Raw genomic sequence first — 19,009 nt, 5'->3', positions numbered from 1 at the left:
CCTCTAGGGGAGGGCACAGGGGAGGGGCCTGAGACCTTGGTGAATGGGTTGAAACTCAGAGGTGTGTCCTGAAAGTGGAGCCCGGGGAAACTGAGCACCTCCAATATCAAAACAACCAGGAAGTGGCAGAGCCAGGATTTAAATGCAGATTTTTCTGAATTGCACACTGTTGTTTCTACTGCTTCATGCTGGGCCTTGAGGAATGGGCAAGATTTGGACAGGCCACAATGGGAAGGGAAGGGCACGCATGGATGAGGAATGGCATGTGCAAATGCACGGAGATGGGCATGCCAGAACAGGGAGGGGTCTGACTGGGCTGAGTCCTGCAGTGGGAGTTGGGAGAGTTTGAGGTGAGGTTGGTGTGGGTGCATGCCTTGCTGCTGAGTCCTGTTGGGAGACCTGGAGAGGCAGGAAACACTGCTGTGCTCCCAGGGGACTCACTGACTAGTTGGAGAGTCAAGACTAACCCAGAGGTGTCAGGACCAGGCTACTTGCCATGTGGATGGTGGGGACAATGGGTGTTGTCAGAGTTTTGAGAAGATGCACCCTTGGGTGGGGTTGTTGGTGTTTTGGCTGATGTGCCTGATGGTGAGGGGGGAGGCACGCTGAGGTCAGGATGAGCGCATGGGCAGGGGTATGACCACTGCAAACTCAAAGTGTGTCCAGGAGGCTGGTGCTGAGCCTCAGCACTTGGTCTCTCCTTCTCTGCTCCCCACCTGCTGGTCTAGCTTCTGCTTCCTTTTTTTCTTTTCCAAACGGTGGAGACCATTTTTGTGGTTTAGGATAGAAAGCCACGATGGTTTTGATGCATCCTTTACATGCACATTTTAAATTAGGGACTTGTCAGCTGCGTAGAGGTGGCAGGCTGGTGTGAGGAAGCCAGCTGGGATGTTCCCAAGGTGTTGGAATGTGCCCCCTTTGCCTCAGAAGTTCTGCCTGTGAAAATTCTCAGACCCTCTGGGCTATGTCCATGTCCATCTGGAGCTGTTGACCTCTGCGCGTGCCAGTAGGATCTGGCCAAATGGTTTGTCAGATAGATGCCAGCTTCTTTCATCTCCACAAATGTCCCTTTTCCAGGGAGAGGGAAGCAGAGAAAGCAGGGTGGATGCCAAGGTCCGAGAGTCAGAGGGCCTGGGTTTGATTCTTAGTGCTGCCTCTTAATGAGCAGTAGCTTAACCCGTCTGGGCCTCTGTTTCCTCATTTACACAGGGCCGTGATAATAGTGCCCATCTCATAGGGGTATTCAAGGGATCAAATGATGTAAGAATCGTGCCAGGCTTATGAAAGCACTCAGAATGTTAGAAATTGTTATCTCTTATCATGTTTTCTTTAGGAGAATTATTTACTAACTGCAAACCACAAAGGAAAAGTTCGAGGTGCTACCAGATTGTATAACTTGGGGTCTATCTTTGTCTGAGGGTAGTGGGAATCGGGGAAAGTGCCCATCTCTGAGGAAGGTCTGAGGATCCTCATTTCTATTTTTTTTTTTTATCCTTTTTGTCTTTTTTCGTGACCGGCAATGGATCACAACCCTCAGTGTCGCGCCCGTACCGGACCGGGACCGGCAACGGGATCGCAACCCTCAGTGTTGCTCCCGCCCCTCACTCAGCCAGTGAGCGGCCGGTCTGCATATGGGATCCGAACCCTCGGCGGGAGCTCAGGTCTCTCTGACTTCAAGCCCAATGTTCTTTCCTCTGGGCCTTAGCCCTCCCCATAAAACATCAGCTGTCCAGTGGTTCCTCACAGAATATGTCCCATAGTCATGATGGAGCTGGGAAGAGCCTGGGAGAACCCTGGGTGGTGACCTTGAAGATGGGATCTGGTTCTCACCTTTCCCCCTCCATCCTTTTCTCTCAAGGACTGCCACCATGGGCAGGCTGGTTTGGGGTGGGTGGGGTAGGAAGTGTGTCTCAAATCCCACAAGGGAATTCATGGGCAGGGAGAGTAGGGGCCTGTCTTCTCTGGACCCAGGAAATGGAGGGTCCTGTTGGGCACATCAGCGTGCATCATCCAGGCCTTTCCTGGTGGGTGGTCTTAGTTAAAGAACATTTTATGTTCTTGGGCTCAGCTGTGAGCTGCCTGGATTTGGTTCTGGCTTTTTCCATCATGACCTCAACCGGGAGGGATTTTTTGCTTGTCTTCAGCCATTGTGAGCCGCTTGCATGCCTACCTGTGGGGCTGTGTTAGGGCTGCCAGCCCTTCAGGATCTCCGTGATGAAGTGCTGGGTTCCCTGCCTCCCTCATTTGCTCCTTTCTCTACCCGGAGAGCTCTCCTTCGGGCTGTTGGCCCAGTTTCCACCAAGAGCCCTCTGCCTCGCCGATTGCCTCTCTGAGTTCTCAGCCAGCGCAAATCCTTCCTCTTGTAATCTTTGCACTTGTCTTGTGTGTTTGTTGTGGATGATCCTTAGAATCATCTTTTCAGGCTGCTTTCAGGTGCTGGACCGAGATCTTATAGTAGAAAAGACAAAGACTCATCAGCTAGCTGCCTTGGCTTTCTGGGCCTCGGGTTGTTCCTTCCTTACTGGGAAAAAACTAACAGTGTCAATAGCTGCCTTCTGCAGGTGCTCACTAACTGCCAGGCACTGGGCTGGGTACTTTATGTGTGTTATCTTATTTAATATTGAATATTATTCATCATCTTGGGTAGTAACAATTTTTATCTTTATTCAACCTGTAAAAGCAGAAGCCAGAAGTTGAGAGAGAGTAAGTAACATACCCAAGGTCACATGCAGAGCTGGGATTTGATCTGAGGTCTGACTTCAGCGCCTGTCTCTCAATCCCACATTATATCAGGATACTACAGAAAATTCATGGAAAAATTGAACTAAAAGATAATATGAATCCCATATAAACTTTTTGAAGACATCTTGTACTGTGTTTCTGTGAGGATGTTTCATGAAACAAACAAAAAAAGCCCTCCTTGTGAAAGACATCCGTGAAACGCTCTTTCCACTCATCCTGGAGATTTAAAATGCACACACACATGTTAGAAGCCCTGAGAAGAAGAAACCTATTCATTTTTGTTTAAACCAGAATTTCACTGACTCCTTTAAAACACAGAACCCCTCCTTGTCTTCTTTCTCTCCTTCTTTTTAATGGAATACCACTTAATGATCTTGCATACCTTGTATTTTCTGGAACACACTTTGGCGACCTGTATAAGGCTAGTCTCTTCTCTTTGGACCTCAGTTTCCCCATCTGTAATATTAAGGGTTTGGGGCATCAGGTGTAACTGGTACTTGATCTGCCCTCCAGCTGTAAGCAACCAGAAATCTGGATAAAATATATGAAACAATTGTTTCCAGACATTGAACTACAGGCAGCTCAGGGCTGTGGTTCCTGAGAGGAGAAAAAAGAGGTGAGTTCTGACTTTTTACCTGGAAGCCATTTTTAAACTGTGGCACAGGAAGGGGGAACCTGAGCAGAGTGGGACAGTCTCCCTGATTCCATTGGAGTCTGGGAAGTTGAGCTCATCGGGGGGTCTGTCCTGTTGATCCTGCATTCATTCTGCCAGTTAGTCATTGAGTAGAATTCTAGGCCATGCACTGGAGAAAGCTCCCCCAGGGAGGGTCATTTGGGCTAAGACCTGAAGGATGAGTATGAGTTTATGAGGCAGAAAGAGTAGGGGGAGGAAAGGTGTTGGAGGCAGGGGGAAGGAAGGGGTAGGCATCGAGGCCCCACTGGGAGTCCCCCAGCGGTCCCTACCAGCTCACGCCTGGGTGGAGAAGGGCTGTGAGACAAGTGAGAGCTGGGCTTGGGTAAGCCCTTTGCTACCTCACCCAGGACAGGATAAGGGAAATGAGCATTAAGTGGGAGCCAGTGCCCCAAGGTGGGTGAGATTGAGTGGGGCTGTTTCCTCAGTCCCAGGACCTGATCTCCAGGACCAGGGTGGGATGTCCATGGGGATGCTGACTGGGAAAACTGCATAGGGAGGTGGGTCTTGGGGGAAGGGGATAGTTTGCCCAGGGGTATGTGCAGCACTGCGAACTTCCCAACCTGTCACCCCACTGGCCGAGGCCATTGCTCAGGCTGACAGTGGAAACGCTTGCACAGGAGAAATGCTTCCATTCAGGTGCCTCGTGTTAATCTGCAGAGAGGATGGCTGTGGTGGCCAATTTTGATTCGCTTGTCTTTGAATGGGGGTAATTGCTGGGAGTTGCCAGTGTTCCAGATTGTTCCCCGGAAGAAGGGGAGGGGGAGAGGATCTGTCAAAGGCTGTGCTGAGTGCTGCCCTGCAGGCAGCATGGTGAAGCCTCAGGGGTGGAGTGAGGGTATCACAGTGTGCAGGGCCACAAGGGCCCCCAGGGGCCACACAGGGTGGACCTCTGTAGGCTGCTTGGCTCCAGGGGAGGATCCAGCCATTCCCCACATTGGCCGTGCTCCCTGCGGTCCCTCAATCCATCTGGGGCTCCCCAGGCTGGGGCGTGTGTGTGTTAGGAACCCCTTTGCCTTTCTCTGATTGCAGGAGACCAGCGCAGCAGCGGGGTCACTGAGGCCAGCAGCCTCCTGGGGGGCTCACCACGGCGTCCCTGTGGCCGGAAGGGCTCCCCGTATCACACGGGGCAGCTGCACCCTGCAGTGCGTGTGGCTGACCTTCTGCAGCACATCAACCAGATGAAGACGGCCGAGGGCTACGGCTTCAAGCAGGAGTACGAGGTGCACGCAGGACCCCTCCCCGGGCCTTAACTGGTTCCTCCCCACTGTGGATCCTGACCCTGTCAACCCTCAGCCCAGCCCAGCATGAATGGGATCCCTACTCTGCCATTCCCCAAATCAACCTAACCCTTTTGACCTTGACCCTGATCCTCATCCTAACCTCTGACCTGGTTTTTCACTCTCATCCTAACCCTGATTTGAAATCTGTCCTTGAATCTCATCTCAGTGTCCATCTGGATTCTGATCATGATCCTTATCCTGTCCCTAACCTGAACCTGACCACCGACACTGACCTTGACCTAACCCCAGTATAACATTGACCCTGATTCTTGTCCTGAGCTCCATTTGAACTTTGATTTGGATCCTATTCCTCCCTCCTTCTGGACTCTGACACCACTGTTATCCTAATCTTAATCTGATCCTCACTTTCCCCTTCTTCCCAGCTCAGATCTGGATTTGACCCTTATTCTAAACCTTGCCCTTATTCTAAAATGTCTCTGAACCCTGACCCTCATTTGCCCTCTTTTCTCCTATCCCTTCCCCCCCACACTCCTTGGTTTTGAACCTGGTCCCTCACTGTTAAAGGGCTATACGGTGACTTTATCTCAGGTGGTCCCACCCCCATCCTGCCCACATCATCCCTGTTGAGGGGAAGGAGCCCCTCCCCCACTGACTACCACCTTCCCTTCTGGCAGAGCTTCTTTGAAGGCTGGGATGCCACCAAAAAGAAAGACAAGCTCAAAGGCAGCCGGCAGGAGCCAATGCCTGCCTGTGAGTCCTGGGGAAAGGCTTGGGGTCCAGGGTGGCGGGGGGAGGGATTGAGAAGGAGGAGCGTAGATGGAGTGAGCTCTGGGGCAGCTCAGAGGCTGCGGTAGTGTGGCTGCCATTTATTGAGGGCCTAGCCCATATCAAGCCCTGTGCTGAGCTTTATATTCTTTATCTCACTTATCCCTCTCAACTACCCCGTGAGGTGGGAAATATTATAATCCCCATTTTGCTGATAAGAAAACAGGCTTGGGAGGTAAAGACCCCTGTTCAAGGTCTTGGGCTTCCTTGACTCCACAGCTCAGACTCTAACTCCTGGCCTGACCTGCCTCCGTGGTGTGCAGAGCCTAATGGCCGGCCCTGAGCCTCTAGCTTCCCTGGCTGCCCTGCCACTGTCCCACCCCTGGCCTGCAGGAAGCCTTCTCCAACTGCCCCAGCTCTGGGCTCTCCAGTTCAGCCCCTGCTCTGTGTTTACAGATGATCGGCACCGAGTGAAACTCCACCCAATGCTGGGGGACCCCGATGCTGACTACATTAATGCCAACTACATAGACGTGAGTGCTTTGCCCCTGCCATTTCTGCTGACCTGGCCCTACCCACCCCAGGCTCACTGTCCAGGCAGGGCAGAAACCTGTCAGGGAACAAATGGGGCTTCATATGGCTGAAGCACCCCCATCTCCTGCAGTCAGTGCCAGAGAGCTTAGAGCAGGGCAGAGCAGAGCGGGCGACAGCTTTCAGGAAGGCTTCCTGTAGCTGGAGTTGGCCTGAGAGATGAGGTGGGGACGGGGGTGGTCAGTAAAGCAGAATGAAGGGAAGAGAGAGACAGCTAGGCCTAGAGGCGAGGAAGAGTTCCCTCTCAGGGAGAAGGCTTGGAGGGTGGGATTCTTATGTTTCAGAGTGAGGCTAAAGAGGTAGGCAGGGGCTGGACTGTTAAGGCCTCAAGTTCCAGGCTAAGGAGTTGGGGCTTTTTCGTAGGAGCACTAGGAAGTTGTTAAAGTGTTTTGACTATGACCAGAGTTGTACTCTGAGAATAATAATGTATGTTTATTGAGCATGTACTGTGTGCCAAGCACTGTGCTAAGTATTTTATACCCAATACCTCATTTTATGTCACCTGTACAACCACCTTCCAAGATAGTTAGCATCATGACCTCACTTTATAGTTGAGGAAACTGGGATTCAGAGAGGTGAAGCTACTTGTCCCAGGTCACAGAGCCAGTGAGTGGTAAAGAAAAGACTCAAACCTCAGCCTATCTGTGTCTCCAAGGCCTTTGCTGCTAACCATTAGACTATCCCGCCACCCACTGCAGCAGCTGGATCTGGCTGGATTGGTGGGAGGGGCCAGAGATAGGGCAGATAGCCAGGAGGCCAAGACTTGGGTGTCAAGAAGAGGTGAAAAGTATACTCCCAGGTGCGGTTGAGGGGTGAGTGGGGATGGCCCAGGGACCCTGCTCAGGCTCCTCCAATCTCTACAGTAAACCAAGTTTGGGAGAGCATTATTTATTCACTTATGAAATAAATTCTGAGCACCTCCTATGTGCCAGGCATTGTGCTAGTGGGAGAGACAGCTAAACATTTATAAAAATATAATAACCTCAGATTAGATGGGAAAGCACAGGCCAGAAAAGAGGGGTGGCTTTCCCGTGTCACACAGCAAGTTTGTGGCAGAAGCAGGGCTTGAGCTGGCTCCAGGTGGCTGGAGAGGACAGGGCAGGACATCTCAGGTAGGCAGCAGTGTAAGCAAAGGCCTGAGGTGCCAGGAGGAGTGAGGCACGGACCTGGGGGCTGAGACAGGCAGGGACTCTGGAGATGGTCACTCCTCTCCCTCTTCTTATCCTCTTCCTGGGGCCAGATGTGCTACCCCACGTTTCCCGCAACCCCTTGCCTTCTCCCTCTCCTCCCATCCTCTCCCTTGCTGGGGTAAGAGCCGGGCCTGGCCTCGCAGACTTGGGCAGCTTTGGTGATGGTGGGCCTCTCCTTGGTCAAGGTCCCAGTCAGCTTCTCTTGGGCCCCGGCAGGGACATGCTACCCCCACCCCTGACCCAGCCGCCTCTGCTCTGCCCCCCTGCTCACATCGCCCATTCTGGCCACTCCTGTGCTCCGTCACCTCCATCTGCCTCTGGCCTAACATCTGTCTCTTTTGCTTTGTACTGTTCCCTCACTGGAATCATTAAGATTCGGATAAACCGTGAAGTAAGTATCTGTACCTCCTCCTCCTCCTCCTGTCTGTCTGACTGGCTGTATCTCAGACTCTCTCACAGTCTCTGGCTGTCTCTCTCTCTGTCTCTGTCCCTCTTCCCCTCCACTCGTGTGCACAACACCAACCGTCCATTTCAGCAGCCGGGCTGGGGCTGCCCAGGGCTGAAGAGTCAACAGTATCCCTAGAGGAAGCGACTCCCCGCCATCCTCCATGCCTTGTGACGGGGCAGCAGTGTTGGGGGTGCTTCCCCTGGCCCCACTTTTTACCAGCCACCACTGTCTTACCACCCCCGTCCCTGAACCCCACCATTCCCAGTGAGTCCTCATTAGCCACGTCTTCTGCAGGGCGCTTGGCGGGTGGTGGCCGGAGCGGGGGAAGCTGCCTTGGGTTGGCTCTGTGTCTGCTGCTTAGGGGTCAAGGTCTTCAGACATTCCCGGGTCAATCCCCCTAAAACTAGTTTCCCTGGTGTTCACATCCCTTTGTATCACTTTGCTTGAAACTCAACCTCAGCCAATTTGCCTTCAGTTTTGCCCAAATTTGAATGTTTTTTTGGGGGGGGCCGTTTGGGTATTCTATTTTTTAAAAATTGTGCCATTCTTTTTTGACTTTCAAGAATAGGAAGGGCCGGCCCGTGGCTCACTCGGGAGAGTGTGGTGCTGATAACACCAAGGCCACGGGTTCGGATCCCATATAGGGATGGCCGGTTCGCTCACTGGTTGAGCGTGGTGCTGACGACACCAAGCCAAGGGTTAAGATCCCCTTACCGGTCATCTTTTTTTTAAAAAAAAAAAAAAAAAAAAAAAGAATAGGAAAAAACCCCTAATTCACCTAGCAATCCTCTGAGTTGATTTTTTATACATATAAGTATATATTATTTTCCTGATATTTGATGACTGATGGGATTGTTTGCTATTTTGTGGATACCTTTCCTATTTTATTTCCTTTTTCCTTTTAAAATATATTTCTTTGTTATGATTGCTAACATGCTGTTCATTATCAACTTTCAGGCAACATGGAGTTGCCTAATATTTAGAGTGAAAGATCCCCACAGTTGCATCTGCTGGTGATGACTGGATAACCCAGATGTATCCTTTATTTTGAGCGTGCTTAAACAGTTGGTTTTGTAAAGTTCCTGCATTTAAAAGGAATAGTAGGCTTACAAAATGCAGTGAATATGCTCAGCCCTAGTGCTCCCATTAGGAAGGGAGGAATTCAGGTCATTCTGCTTCTGAACTTCTCAATTTCCACCCAGCCCCACTTACTCTTCAATCCCACATATTTGGTTCATTGTTGTCAGGCTCTAAAGAAACATCCTTAGAAGACCTGGCTTAAGACTTCTTCAAATGCCAGCTAACAATAGTGTCACTGGCTGAGCACCTGTTATGTGCCAGGCACCTTAGACGAATCAGTTCACCTTTACCATCCTCTGCGGTAGGGACCATGTGGACCTACGTTTGACAGATGAGAAAATTGAGGCTTCGAAAAGTTAAGTGACCTTCTCAAGGCCACATACCCAGCCTTAGCCCTTGACCCTTACACAGGCCTGTGGTTCTCACCCTTTGGGGAGCATCAGGATGCCCCAGGGGTCTCGCCTACGGTGCAGGTGCTCAGTCCCCAGCTCCACCCAGACTCCAGGGAGGGCTCAGGTGTATGCCCTGGGGCAAGCTCCCAGCACCTGCTGATGTTTCCTGGAGTGTGAGGCTGAGTGCTCTCTGATGCTGGTCTCTAAAGTGGGTGTGCACAAAGTGATGTACTTCCTTTAGAATCAGATCATTCAAAATGTCTATTTGTGTCCTCTATGTAATATAATTGTGCAAAATACACGTGTGTATTTAGAAAGTTAATGTGCAGCTATGGAGGATTATTGCTCAAAAACTTGTTTTAAATAGGGTTGTGTGATGCTGTAGCATACTTTCTCCAAAAAGATACCCCCAGACAACAAAAGGATAGGACACTGGAACAAAGCAGTTGAGTTTTAGACCAGCTGGTCATTGGGCCAGTTGAGCAGTTTTAATTGAATTCCATTCCTCCATTATTTACCAACTAGCATTTGAGTGCTGGCACTGTGCTGGGTCCTGGGGGATGGAGATGGATGAGTCAGATGAGGCCCTGCTCTCATGAGGGATTCATTGGTTTTGGCGGGGAACAGACTGTTCCCAGCTTGACCAGCACTGGGGGTGGGAGGGCAGCTATCGCAGCACCTGTAGAGGCCCTCCCCATGCTCACCTCCGCCTTCCCCTCTGTCCCCAGTTGCCCTCAGCTCTGCTGAGGATTTGAAGCAGAGACAGTGGCGTGGAACAGCTGTGGAGGGAATTTGGCTAGACCTGGAGAGGTTTTCGGTAGTGAGGGTCGAGTGACTCTGGGAGGTTTTTCATCACTAGTAACTTTGCCTGGGGTTTGGTCATTTTCCTGGGAATGCTGAGTAGGTATATGACAGTATCTCTGAGTGCATCTGTTGCTGTTGTCTTCATATTGCATAAGAGAACAGAAGCTTAGGGAGGCTGAGAGCCTGGCCACTCAGTGTGTTTTGAGGCCCCGCAGTGTCAGTATCACTTGGGAGCTGGTTGGAAATGCATGATGCCCAGTGCACGATGCCCACCCATACCTTCTGAATCTGAGTCTGCCTTTTAACAAGATCCAGTGGAGATTCATGTGCACATTTTAGGCTGAAAATCACCCCCTTAGCACTCAGAGTCACACAGCTTCTATGTGGGCAGAGCTGTGATGGACCCAGGTCCATCTGACTCCAAGACTCAGATTCTTTTTTTTTTTTCTTCCTTTTTGTCTTTTTTTACTGACCGGTAACGGGATCGCAACCCTCAGTGTCGCACCCGTACTGGGGACCGGCAACGGGATTGCAACCCTTGGTGTCGCGCCCGCACCGCGCTCAGCCAGTGAGTGGGAACCGGTCTCCACATGGGATCCGAACCCTCAGCGGGAGCGCTGCCGCGCTCCCAAGCGGGGCACTCTCCAGTGCACCACCGGGCCGGCCCCAAGACTCAGATTCTTAACCCCTGTAGTAAATCACCTTCCACGCCAGCAGTTCTCGATATCCACACTGTTTGCATCTTCAGGGATACTGTTTAACATTTAAAATAGCAGTAATCATTATAATCATAGCTACTACTGATTAAATACTGACTTTGTGTTTGACACAGTGCCTAACACTTAACATATATTGTCATATTTGCTCACAACAGCCCTAGGAGGTAAATACTATAATTATCCCATTTTATCCATGTGAAATGGAGGTGCAGAGAAGGGAAAAGGTTTTTCCTAAGGGCACACAGCTAGCAAGAGGTCGAGCTGGGATTTGAATCCTGGCAGTCTGGCTCCAGAGCCCTTGGGCCTGGGAAGCCCATGTGGCCAGAGGAGTTGCTGGGAGCTATGTTGAGGGTGTGAGCTTGAGGCACGGGTGGAGTTGGATGGTTTTCTCTTGCATCAGCTCTGCAGGACTCCTCCCCTTCCTGCTTTGCCTGTGTCAATGCTCTTGGTATCTGGTGGGCTCTGTGCCCAGAAAGATGAGGCCTTGTGGCAGGACCTCAGGGGTGGCTTGGCCCTGGGGTGGGGTGGGAGAGCTGGTTCCTCTCCTCAGCCTGGGGGCTCTGGAGGTGGAGGATGAAATAGCTCCTGGCCTCTCTGTTGTGGGAGACAGTGCAGGTAAAGTGCTTAGCACGGGATGTGACCATAACAGGGACTCTAGAAAGCTCATTATTGTTATTATTGATTTTAAAGATTTAAAGATTTTACCTAAGGGCCATGAGTAACCCCTGCGCCTTCATCTAGGCCTCCCAAGCTCTGGGTGACTGAGGTTGTGTGGGCGTTACTGTCTATTCTGATTGCCCTGAGGGGGATTGGGATAGCTGACAAACTCTGGTTGTCCCGTGTCTGGCGTCTGGGTTGATTAGGGCTTCTGGAACTCTGGGAACAGGGCGGGGTCATCATGGACTTTGTCTCCAAACAGCCTGGTTGCAAGCAGATAACTGTCCCCACTTATGGAATGGAAGACCCTGTAGGCCCATAAAGGAGTCATGTATCCCCTAGGGTCACACAGCAAAGTGGGGATTAAACCCAAGACACTGGGGTCCCAGCTGCCCTTTCATCCTTCCTTGGGGACTGCAAGGACAAGGTCACCCTGGTTAGGAGGTTCTGGGGATGAGGGTGGGACATTCCCTGGTAGGGTAGAGGGGTGTGCTGCTTCTGGGAGAGGAGGGCAGAGGAGGCCTGAGGGAGTAAGGGGCTATTCCCTGGGGTCTCACCATGCCCTCTTCTCCTGTTACAGGGTTACCACAGGTCAAACCACTTCATAGCCACTCAAGGTACCTGGCATCTCTGCCCATGTGCACCCCACCCCCCCGTGCCCTAGTGTGCTGGAATGCCACCCTGCCTTTCTGCCTTCCCCCCTGACCTGCTGGAATCCTATCTGCCTCCCCATCTGTCTCTCTGTCTGCTCCCCACTCTCTGGCTGGGTCTCTTGGAATCTGGCCACCAGCCTTTGTCATTTCTCTGTGTTTATGTCTCCCTGATGTGCTCAGTCCATCTGTAGCTTCCTGGTCCATCTGTCTGTCTCCAAGGTGGTGCATGCAACAGGGCTGGTCAGGCGTACTCTTTGTGGGTGTGGATTGTGCCTCTTGGCTTGGTGGCTGCCTGGGTCTGTCTGGCTATGTCTCTTTCCCCTGAATGTTCATCTGTCCAACCCTCCTGGAGACTTGCACCATGAACCAAGGGTCTGGCCCTGCAGCTCTGCCTCTTGGGTCACACTCAGGATGACTGGGCTGTGCCACCAGTCCCTCTTCTGATACCGCCCACCCCCAGGGCTCTACAAGCATGAGTTGGCAGTGGATGGGGTGGGTGTGGATAAGCACAAAGCCCCCATTGGGGCTGAGGGAACCTCCTGGCCTGGGGTGGTGGTGGGGGTCAACAGGGTGTGCTGGCCCTGGGTGGGGACCTTTCCTCAGGGACAGGCACCTTTTGTGCCCCCAGGGCCGAAGCCTGAGATGGTCTATGACTTCTGGCGCATGGTGTGGCAGGAGCACTGTTCCAGCATCGTCATGATCACCAAGCTGGTAGAGGTGGGCAGGGTAAGCGGGCACGGGGTGAGCTAGGGGGCACGGCAGGCCAAGGGGGGCAGTGAAGAGCCCACTGAGTCCTGTCCTGTGGGGGCCCCAGGTGAAGTGTTCACGGTACTGGCCAGAGGACTCAGACATGTACGGCGACATCAAGATCACGCTGGTGAAGACGGAGACTCTAGCTGAATATGTCGTGCGCACCTTTGCCCTGGAGCGGGTGAGTCTCCCATCACCTGTTCCCTGCAGAGGGTGCCTGAGTAGAGGGGCAGAGCCCACTCCACCTCCCCTAGCCCAGGCAGCAAGCAGGGGGGTGAGGAGGGCACCACTGCCTTCTAGCAAGGAAGCTACTGGATAGATGTGCACCGTAGAAGGATGGGGAAGTAACTATATTTGCTGGTGACTCCAAGAAGTTGAGACAACGGAGATGATGACGATAGCCGCCAGGTGCTGGCTCCTACTCTGTGCTGGGCACTGTGCTGGGCTCATTACACATGTACTGTTCAGCCCTGGAAAGCTCTGTGGGATTATGGGTTTACTATTAGCCCCATTTTACAGATAAGGAAAGTGAGACTCAGAGGGATTACATCACTCATTAGAGCCCACATGGTCAGTGACTGGCCAGTGAGTCCTGGGCACAATCTCATTTGATCTGCTCTGTAATATCCTTGGAGGACGGGCAGTTTCTGCCTTGAAACTAAGACCTAGAGAGTCAAAATGACAGAGGTGGCAGAGGTGGTGGGTGTTAACAGCACACCCCTGTACAAGTCCTGCATGCAATCTGCTCGTCTAACTTTGGGAAAGTGGTCTCTCCCCTTTGAGCCTTAGTTCTCTCACTTGTGTGATGGGATGTTTATACCCACCTCATCAGTAAATTTACTATTGGGATTAACTGAGATCATGCAGTAAGGTGCTCACACAGTGCCTGGCACACACGAGTGTCTAATAGATGCTGCTGTTGACTCTGACCGCTATTACTGTCATCTCCCCAGAGAGGCTACTCTGCCCGACACGAAGTCCGCCAGTTCCACTTCACAGCATGGCCAGAGCACGGTGTCCCCTACCATGCTACAGGGCTGCTGGCCTTTATCCGGCGTGTGAAGGCCTCCACCCCACCCGATGCTGGGCCTGTTGTCATCCACTGCAGGTGGGAGCGCTGGGAATCCCCAGGAGAAGAGGGACCAGTGGGGAGTTGGGCTGGGAGTGGGGTTGGTTCAGGGTCCATCAGAGGGACCAGGCCTGGGCTTATCTTAATTGGAGACAGAAGTGACTTAATTGGAGGAGAAAGTGACTCTCAAAAGGCCCTTTGTCCTTTGAGCTTTGGCTCTGAGGTTGACACCTTCATGTGCCTCCCAAGACCTATTGAGCCCATTGGCCCAGATGCCAGGGGAGTACTGGAGAGTCGGAGGTGGCCTAGGGGTTGGTGAGGCACAGGCACGATCGAGTGCAGCCTACTTTCCCTCAACGACTGTTTGTCGCACACTGCTGCGTGCTAGGTTTGGTGCAGGGACTGCGAAGGACTTCACCTTCTCTTTGCCAGAAACGCAGTGGGCCTCGCCCATCCCTCGGCCTTCATACCCTCTGGTCCTTCACCTTCACACCCTCTTCCTGTGTTTGTCGCACACTGCTGCGTGCTAGGTTTGGTGCAGGGACTGCGAAGGACTTCACCTTCTCTTTGCCAGAAACGCACTGGGCCTCGCCCATCCCTCGGCCTTCATACCCTCTGGTCCTTCACCTTCACACCCTCTTCCTTTCCCAGCTGTTGCCTTGTTTGGCTCCTGGGAACCTGGCTGCCCTTCCTGCCTCTGCTCTGCTTCCTCCTTGGCTCCTCCACATCTTCCTCTTGACTCTGAAATGGGGGCCCAGTGCCCTGTCCTGGCTCCGCCCCACTCTCCTCCTGGTGAACTTGACCTTTAGCCCTTGTGGCTTTGGCAAGTCCCCTCGGCCCACAGTCCACAACCTCTATGTCTTGTCCTGGCTCCTCTTATCAGCTCCCCAAATGCCACATGGCAGACTCATTCTCCCTGCCCTGCCACCCCCAAACCAGCTTCTCTTTGATTTCTTTAGGCCTCTAAGATGCCATATTTCAAAAATAAAACTTTATTAAAATATAATATACTTAAAGAGCACAAATAATAAGTGTACAGTAAGGCACCACATAATGACGTTTCAGTCAATGATGGACCGCATATGCGATGGTGGGCCTGTAAGATTACAGTGGGGCTCAGAAATTTCTACTGTCTAATGACATCATAGCTCTTGTAACACTGGGAAGTCTACAGCAGGGGATAGTAGCGTCCTAGTCCTTCACTCACCGCTCACTTGCTGACTCACACAGAGCAACTTCCAGTCCTGAAAGCTCCATTCGTGGTAACGGTGTACCATTACTATACACATGTACCATTTTTGTCTTTTATCTCATATTTTTACTGTACCTTTTCTATGTTTAGATATGTTTAGATACACAAATAAATACCTACCATTGTGTTACAGTTGCCTACAGTATTCAGTACAGTTACATGCCATACAGGTTTGTAGCCTAGGGGAGCCATAGACTGTATACCACGTAGCCTAGGTGTGTAGTAGGCTATACCATGTAGGTTTGTGTAAATACAGTCCATGATGTTCACACAGCAATGAAAATTGTCGAACGTATCCCCATTGCTAAGTGATGCATGACTGTATATATAACTCGATGAATTTTCACAAATTGATTATATCTGTGAAATAACCAGCTCTACTCAGATCAAGAAGCAGAGCATTAATGACACCCAGAAGCCCCTTTGAGCCCACTTCCAGTCTGTACCCCACTCCCAGAGCAAACACTACTCTGACTCTAAAGCATAGATAGTTTTGCATGCTTTTGAACTTGGTATAAATAGAATCATATAGCATGTGCTCTTTAGTGGCTGCTTTCTTCCTCTCAACTTTATGTTTGTAAGGTTCATCCATATTGTGTCATATTCCATTGGGTGAATAAAGCATAATGAATTTGTTCATTCTGCTGTTGATAGGCACAGGGGCTGTTTCCAGTTCTGAGCTATTATGAATAGTGCTGCTAAGGGCATTCTATTGCACATCTTTTGGCCAAGAAATGTACACATTTCTGTGGAGTATGTATGTAGGAGTGGAAATGCTATCTTTGTGAACATTCAGCTTTAGTAGATACTGCCAAACAGTTTTCCAGAATGGTTGTGCTAATTTAAGCTCCCAGCAGTGGTGTATGAGGTATGAAGTTGCCGTATGTCCTCGCCAGCATTTCAATACCAACATTTTCAAACCTGAAATCTTGGTGTCATCTTTGTCTACTCCCCCTCCCCCCCCAACTCTGCTCAACCTGGTGCTGAGCACGAGGATCACGGAGATGAATCCAACACAGCCCAGCTCTCAATGAGCTCCCAGTTGGGTTAGAGAGACAGCCACATAAACAACGACCACATGGCAGGAAGAGTGTTTTAATGACAGCCTTCCCAAATTGCTCTGTGAGCTCCAAAGAATGACATCTGCCTGGAAGGGTTGTGGGGGGCTCCAGTGAGTGTGTGAACGGGTGTGAGTGAGTGGAGTTTTGAAGAATGTTTGAGAGACTTGATGACATCCAAGAAGAAAGAACACTCTTGGGTGGAGCTCTGAGCGTGGTCTTTGTCCTTCTCCCCTAATCTAAGTTGCTAAATTGGGTTGACTTCATTTCTGCATTCTCCCTTCCCTTTCCCTTTCTCTCCTTCCCTGAGGCCCAGCCCCAGCTCTGTCCTCTATCACATTTCACCAGAACTCTTCCATCAGCAGCCTGCTCCCTGGCCTCTGCTTGCTGGGTGGGGGTGGGGGGATGGAGAGTGGGTCATCTTTCTGTGTTCCTGTCCCCTTTGTGGGATAGATATGGCCAGTGCCCTAGTCCCCCTCCTCTCTTCTTCTCCTTAGTCCTGGGCTTCCTCCCCAAGGCTCTGATGTGGTCGGGGGCCGCTCTCTCCCCAGCGCGGGCACCGGCCGCACAGGTTGCTACATCGTTCTGGACGTGATGCTGGACATGGCAGAGTGTGAGGGTGTTGTGGACATTTACAACTGCGTGAAGACCCTCTGCTCCCGGCGTGTCAACATGATCCAGACTGAGGTGCGGGACCCAGCCCTGTCCCCACCACTGCCTCTAGGACTTGGGTCTCTCTGGAAGGAGCTCAGAGCTGGTGGAGTATGTCCAAAGGGTGTCCTTAGGCCTTTTCCTTCCCTAGGATCATCTCTGAGCTCGGGTTGCCAACCTCTTCCCAAACTCAGCTCCGCTGTGTTCTGTTGGCTGAGGTCAAACAACAGCAGGTTCCAGAGTCAAGACATGCCTGGGTTTGCAGCCTTACTAGATCTGTTGACTGTGGGCTGTCCCTCCCAGGGTTGTCACAGGATGCCACATGAGATGAGTGGATGTTTCCATGAAGGTTGTTTCAAGTAGGCTTGGTCCAGCCTATAGTAACACATGGTCAGACTCTGCCTCAGAGCACCCTGCCTCAGCCTTGAGCTTGCTTATACCTGCCTCCCCCACAAACCGCCAGCTTCTCCTCGTTCTCATATTGTCGTCTCCTGTTCCAGGAGCAGTACATCTTCATCCACGATGCAATCCTGGAGGCCTGCCTGTGTGGGGAGACCACCATCCCTGTCAGTGAGTTCAAGGCCACCTACAAGGAGATGATCCGCATTGATCCTCAGAGTAATTCCTCCCAGCTTCGGGAAGAGTTCCAGGTGGGGGATGAGTGTGTGTGCACGTGTGCGTGTGCGCATGTGTGCATATGTGTCGGGAGGTCCTCGGTACTATAGGAGTCATTGAGGGCCAAGCAGGAGAGACCTGTCTGAGACCACAGGTAGAGGGACAGAGTTGGGCTACTAGGAAGGACTTGAGACAGTGGAGGGGGTGATGCTTCAAAGCAGTTAAGAGCCCAGGCTTTGAAGTCAGGTAAACCCGGGTTCAGGTCCTGGCTTACCTAGTTAAGAGCCCTGGGTATCCTTGAGCAAGTCACTACGCCTCTGTAAGCCTCAGTTATGTTACCCAGAAAAGGAAGACAGTTAACATGTCCCTTGCAGTGTTTGTATTCATGAGGATTCTTTTGGTTATAAGGGATAAAATCCAACTCCATGGCTGCTGTGACTGAAAAGTCTGGGGATGGTGCAGCTTCTGTTGTGGCTGGACCCTCGGGGTCAAGTGTTGATGCCAGTACTTGGTCTCTGTCCACTCTTGGTTCTGCTCTTCTGTTTTCGGCTTCATTCTCAGACCCACACCTGGTCCCCAGCAATGCCAGGCTCATGTCATCTCTACTGTTAGGAGACTCTGGAAAAAGGCATTTCTTGCTCCTAAGGGCCCCAACAAAAGTTCTAGACCAGACCCTCATGTGCCCATCCCTGAGCCAGTCACTGGGGCCAGAGAGAGAGCACACTGATTGGCCCAGGCTTTGGTCACATGCCCAAGGCCTGGTTCTGGGGGCGGGGCCTGAGATGCCCAAGTCCCTGGCTTGATTTAATGCTCAGGACTTATGTTCTGTTTGGATAGTGACATGACCAAGGAAGGTGACCACCTCTGCCAGGTACCTGGAGTCCGCTGTGTGGAGGACATGGCATTTCAGGACTTTTCTCATTGATAGCACTGATAAGCTAGTAACTCTCTCACTGTGCCTTCTGTGTATTGAGCCCTGCATGTGCCAGGCTCTGCTTGGTGCTTGGCATCATTTCACTTTAACTTCCTGACAGGCCCATGAAGTAGGCATGTTATTTTCCCATTTTATTTTATTTTTTTTTGAGACCGGCCGCACCACGCTCAGCCAGTGAGCGCACTGGCCATTCCTATATAGGATCCGAACCCGCAGCGGGAGCGCTGCTGCACTCCCAGCGCCGTGCTCTCCTGAGTGCGCCACGGGCTCGGCCCTTATTTTCCCATTTTACAGTTGAGAAAACTGAGGCTGAGAGATATAGTTGGTTACGTGGTGGCCAGGAGACAGACTCTACTTCCCAGAGCTCTGTCCAGGCCTTGGAGACAGGGAGCCTGGATCCCTGACCTCTCTCCCTTACCTCTGGACCTCAGTCTGACCATCTGTAAAATGGAGCTAATGACCCAGCCCAGGATCCTTCATGGGACTGTGAGGAGGCCCAGCAAGCACAACGTGACTCTCCATCCCCACCCCTGTCTCTGTGTAGACACTGAACTCAGTCACCCCACCGCTGGACGTGGAGGAGTGTAGCATCGCTCTGCTGCCCCGGAACCGTGACAAGAACCGCAGCATGGACGTCCTGCCACCTGATCGCTGCCTGCCCTTCCTCATCTCCACCGATGGGGACCCCAACAACTACATCAATG

The 19,009-nt window shown here is 51.7% G+C and overlaps 1 protein-coding gene across 1 annotated transcript in view; it reads left to right on the top strand.

Moving 5' to 3' along the window:
• Nucleotides 1–19,009, top strand: part of PTPRU (protein tyrosine phosphatase, receptor type, U) — a 78,862-nt gene that overhangs the window by 51,443 nt on the left and 8,410 nt on the right. Inside the window, exons 16-25 of the mRNA XM_008568690.1 lie at nt 4,466–4,656; nt 5,352–5,427; nt 5,899–5,975; nt 11,904–11,940; nt 12,605–12,702; nt 12,791–12,907; nt 13,680–13,834; nt 16,657–16,792; nt 17,257–17,406; nt 18,850–19,002. Of these exons, the coding sequence (XP_008566912.1) occupies nt 4,466–4,656; nt 5,352–5,427; nt 5,899–5,975; nt 11,904–11,940; nt 12,605–12,702; nt 12,791–12,907; nt 13,680–13,834; nt 16,657–16,792; nt 17,257–17,406; nt 18,850–19,002 (1,190 nt within the window). The remainder of the gene's footprint in view (nt 1–4,465; nt 4,657–5,351; nt 5,428–5,898; nt 5,976–11,903; nt 11,941–12,604; nt 12,703–12,790; nt 12,908–13,679; nt 13,835–16,656; nt 16,793–17,256; nt 17,407–18,849; nt 19,003–19,009) is intronic.

Source organism: Galeopterus variegatus, unplaced genomic scaffold (assembly GCF_000696425.1).
Source record: "Galeopterus variegatus unplaced genomic scaffold, G_variegatus-3.0.2 Scaffold431, whole genome shotgun sequence".
In the NCBI taxonomy this organism is placed as follows: domain Eukaryota; kingdom Metazoa; phylum Chordata; class Mammalia; order Dermoptera; family Cynocephalidae; genus Galeopterus; species Galeopterus variegatus.
Note: the sequence above shows the minus strand (reverse complement) of the source record. Positions and strands in the feature narration are given on the sequence as shown.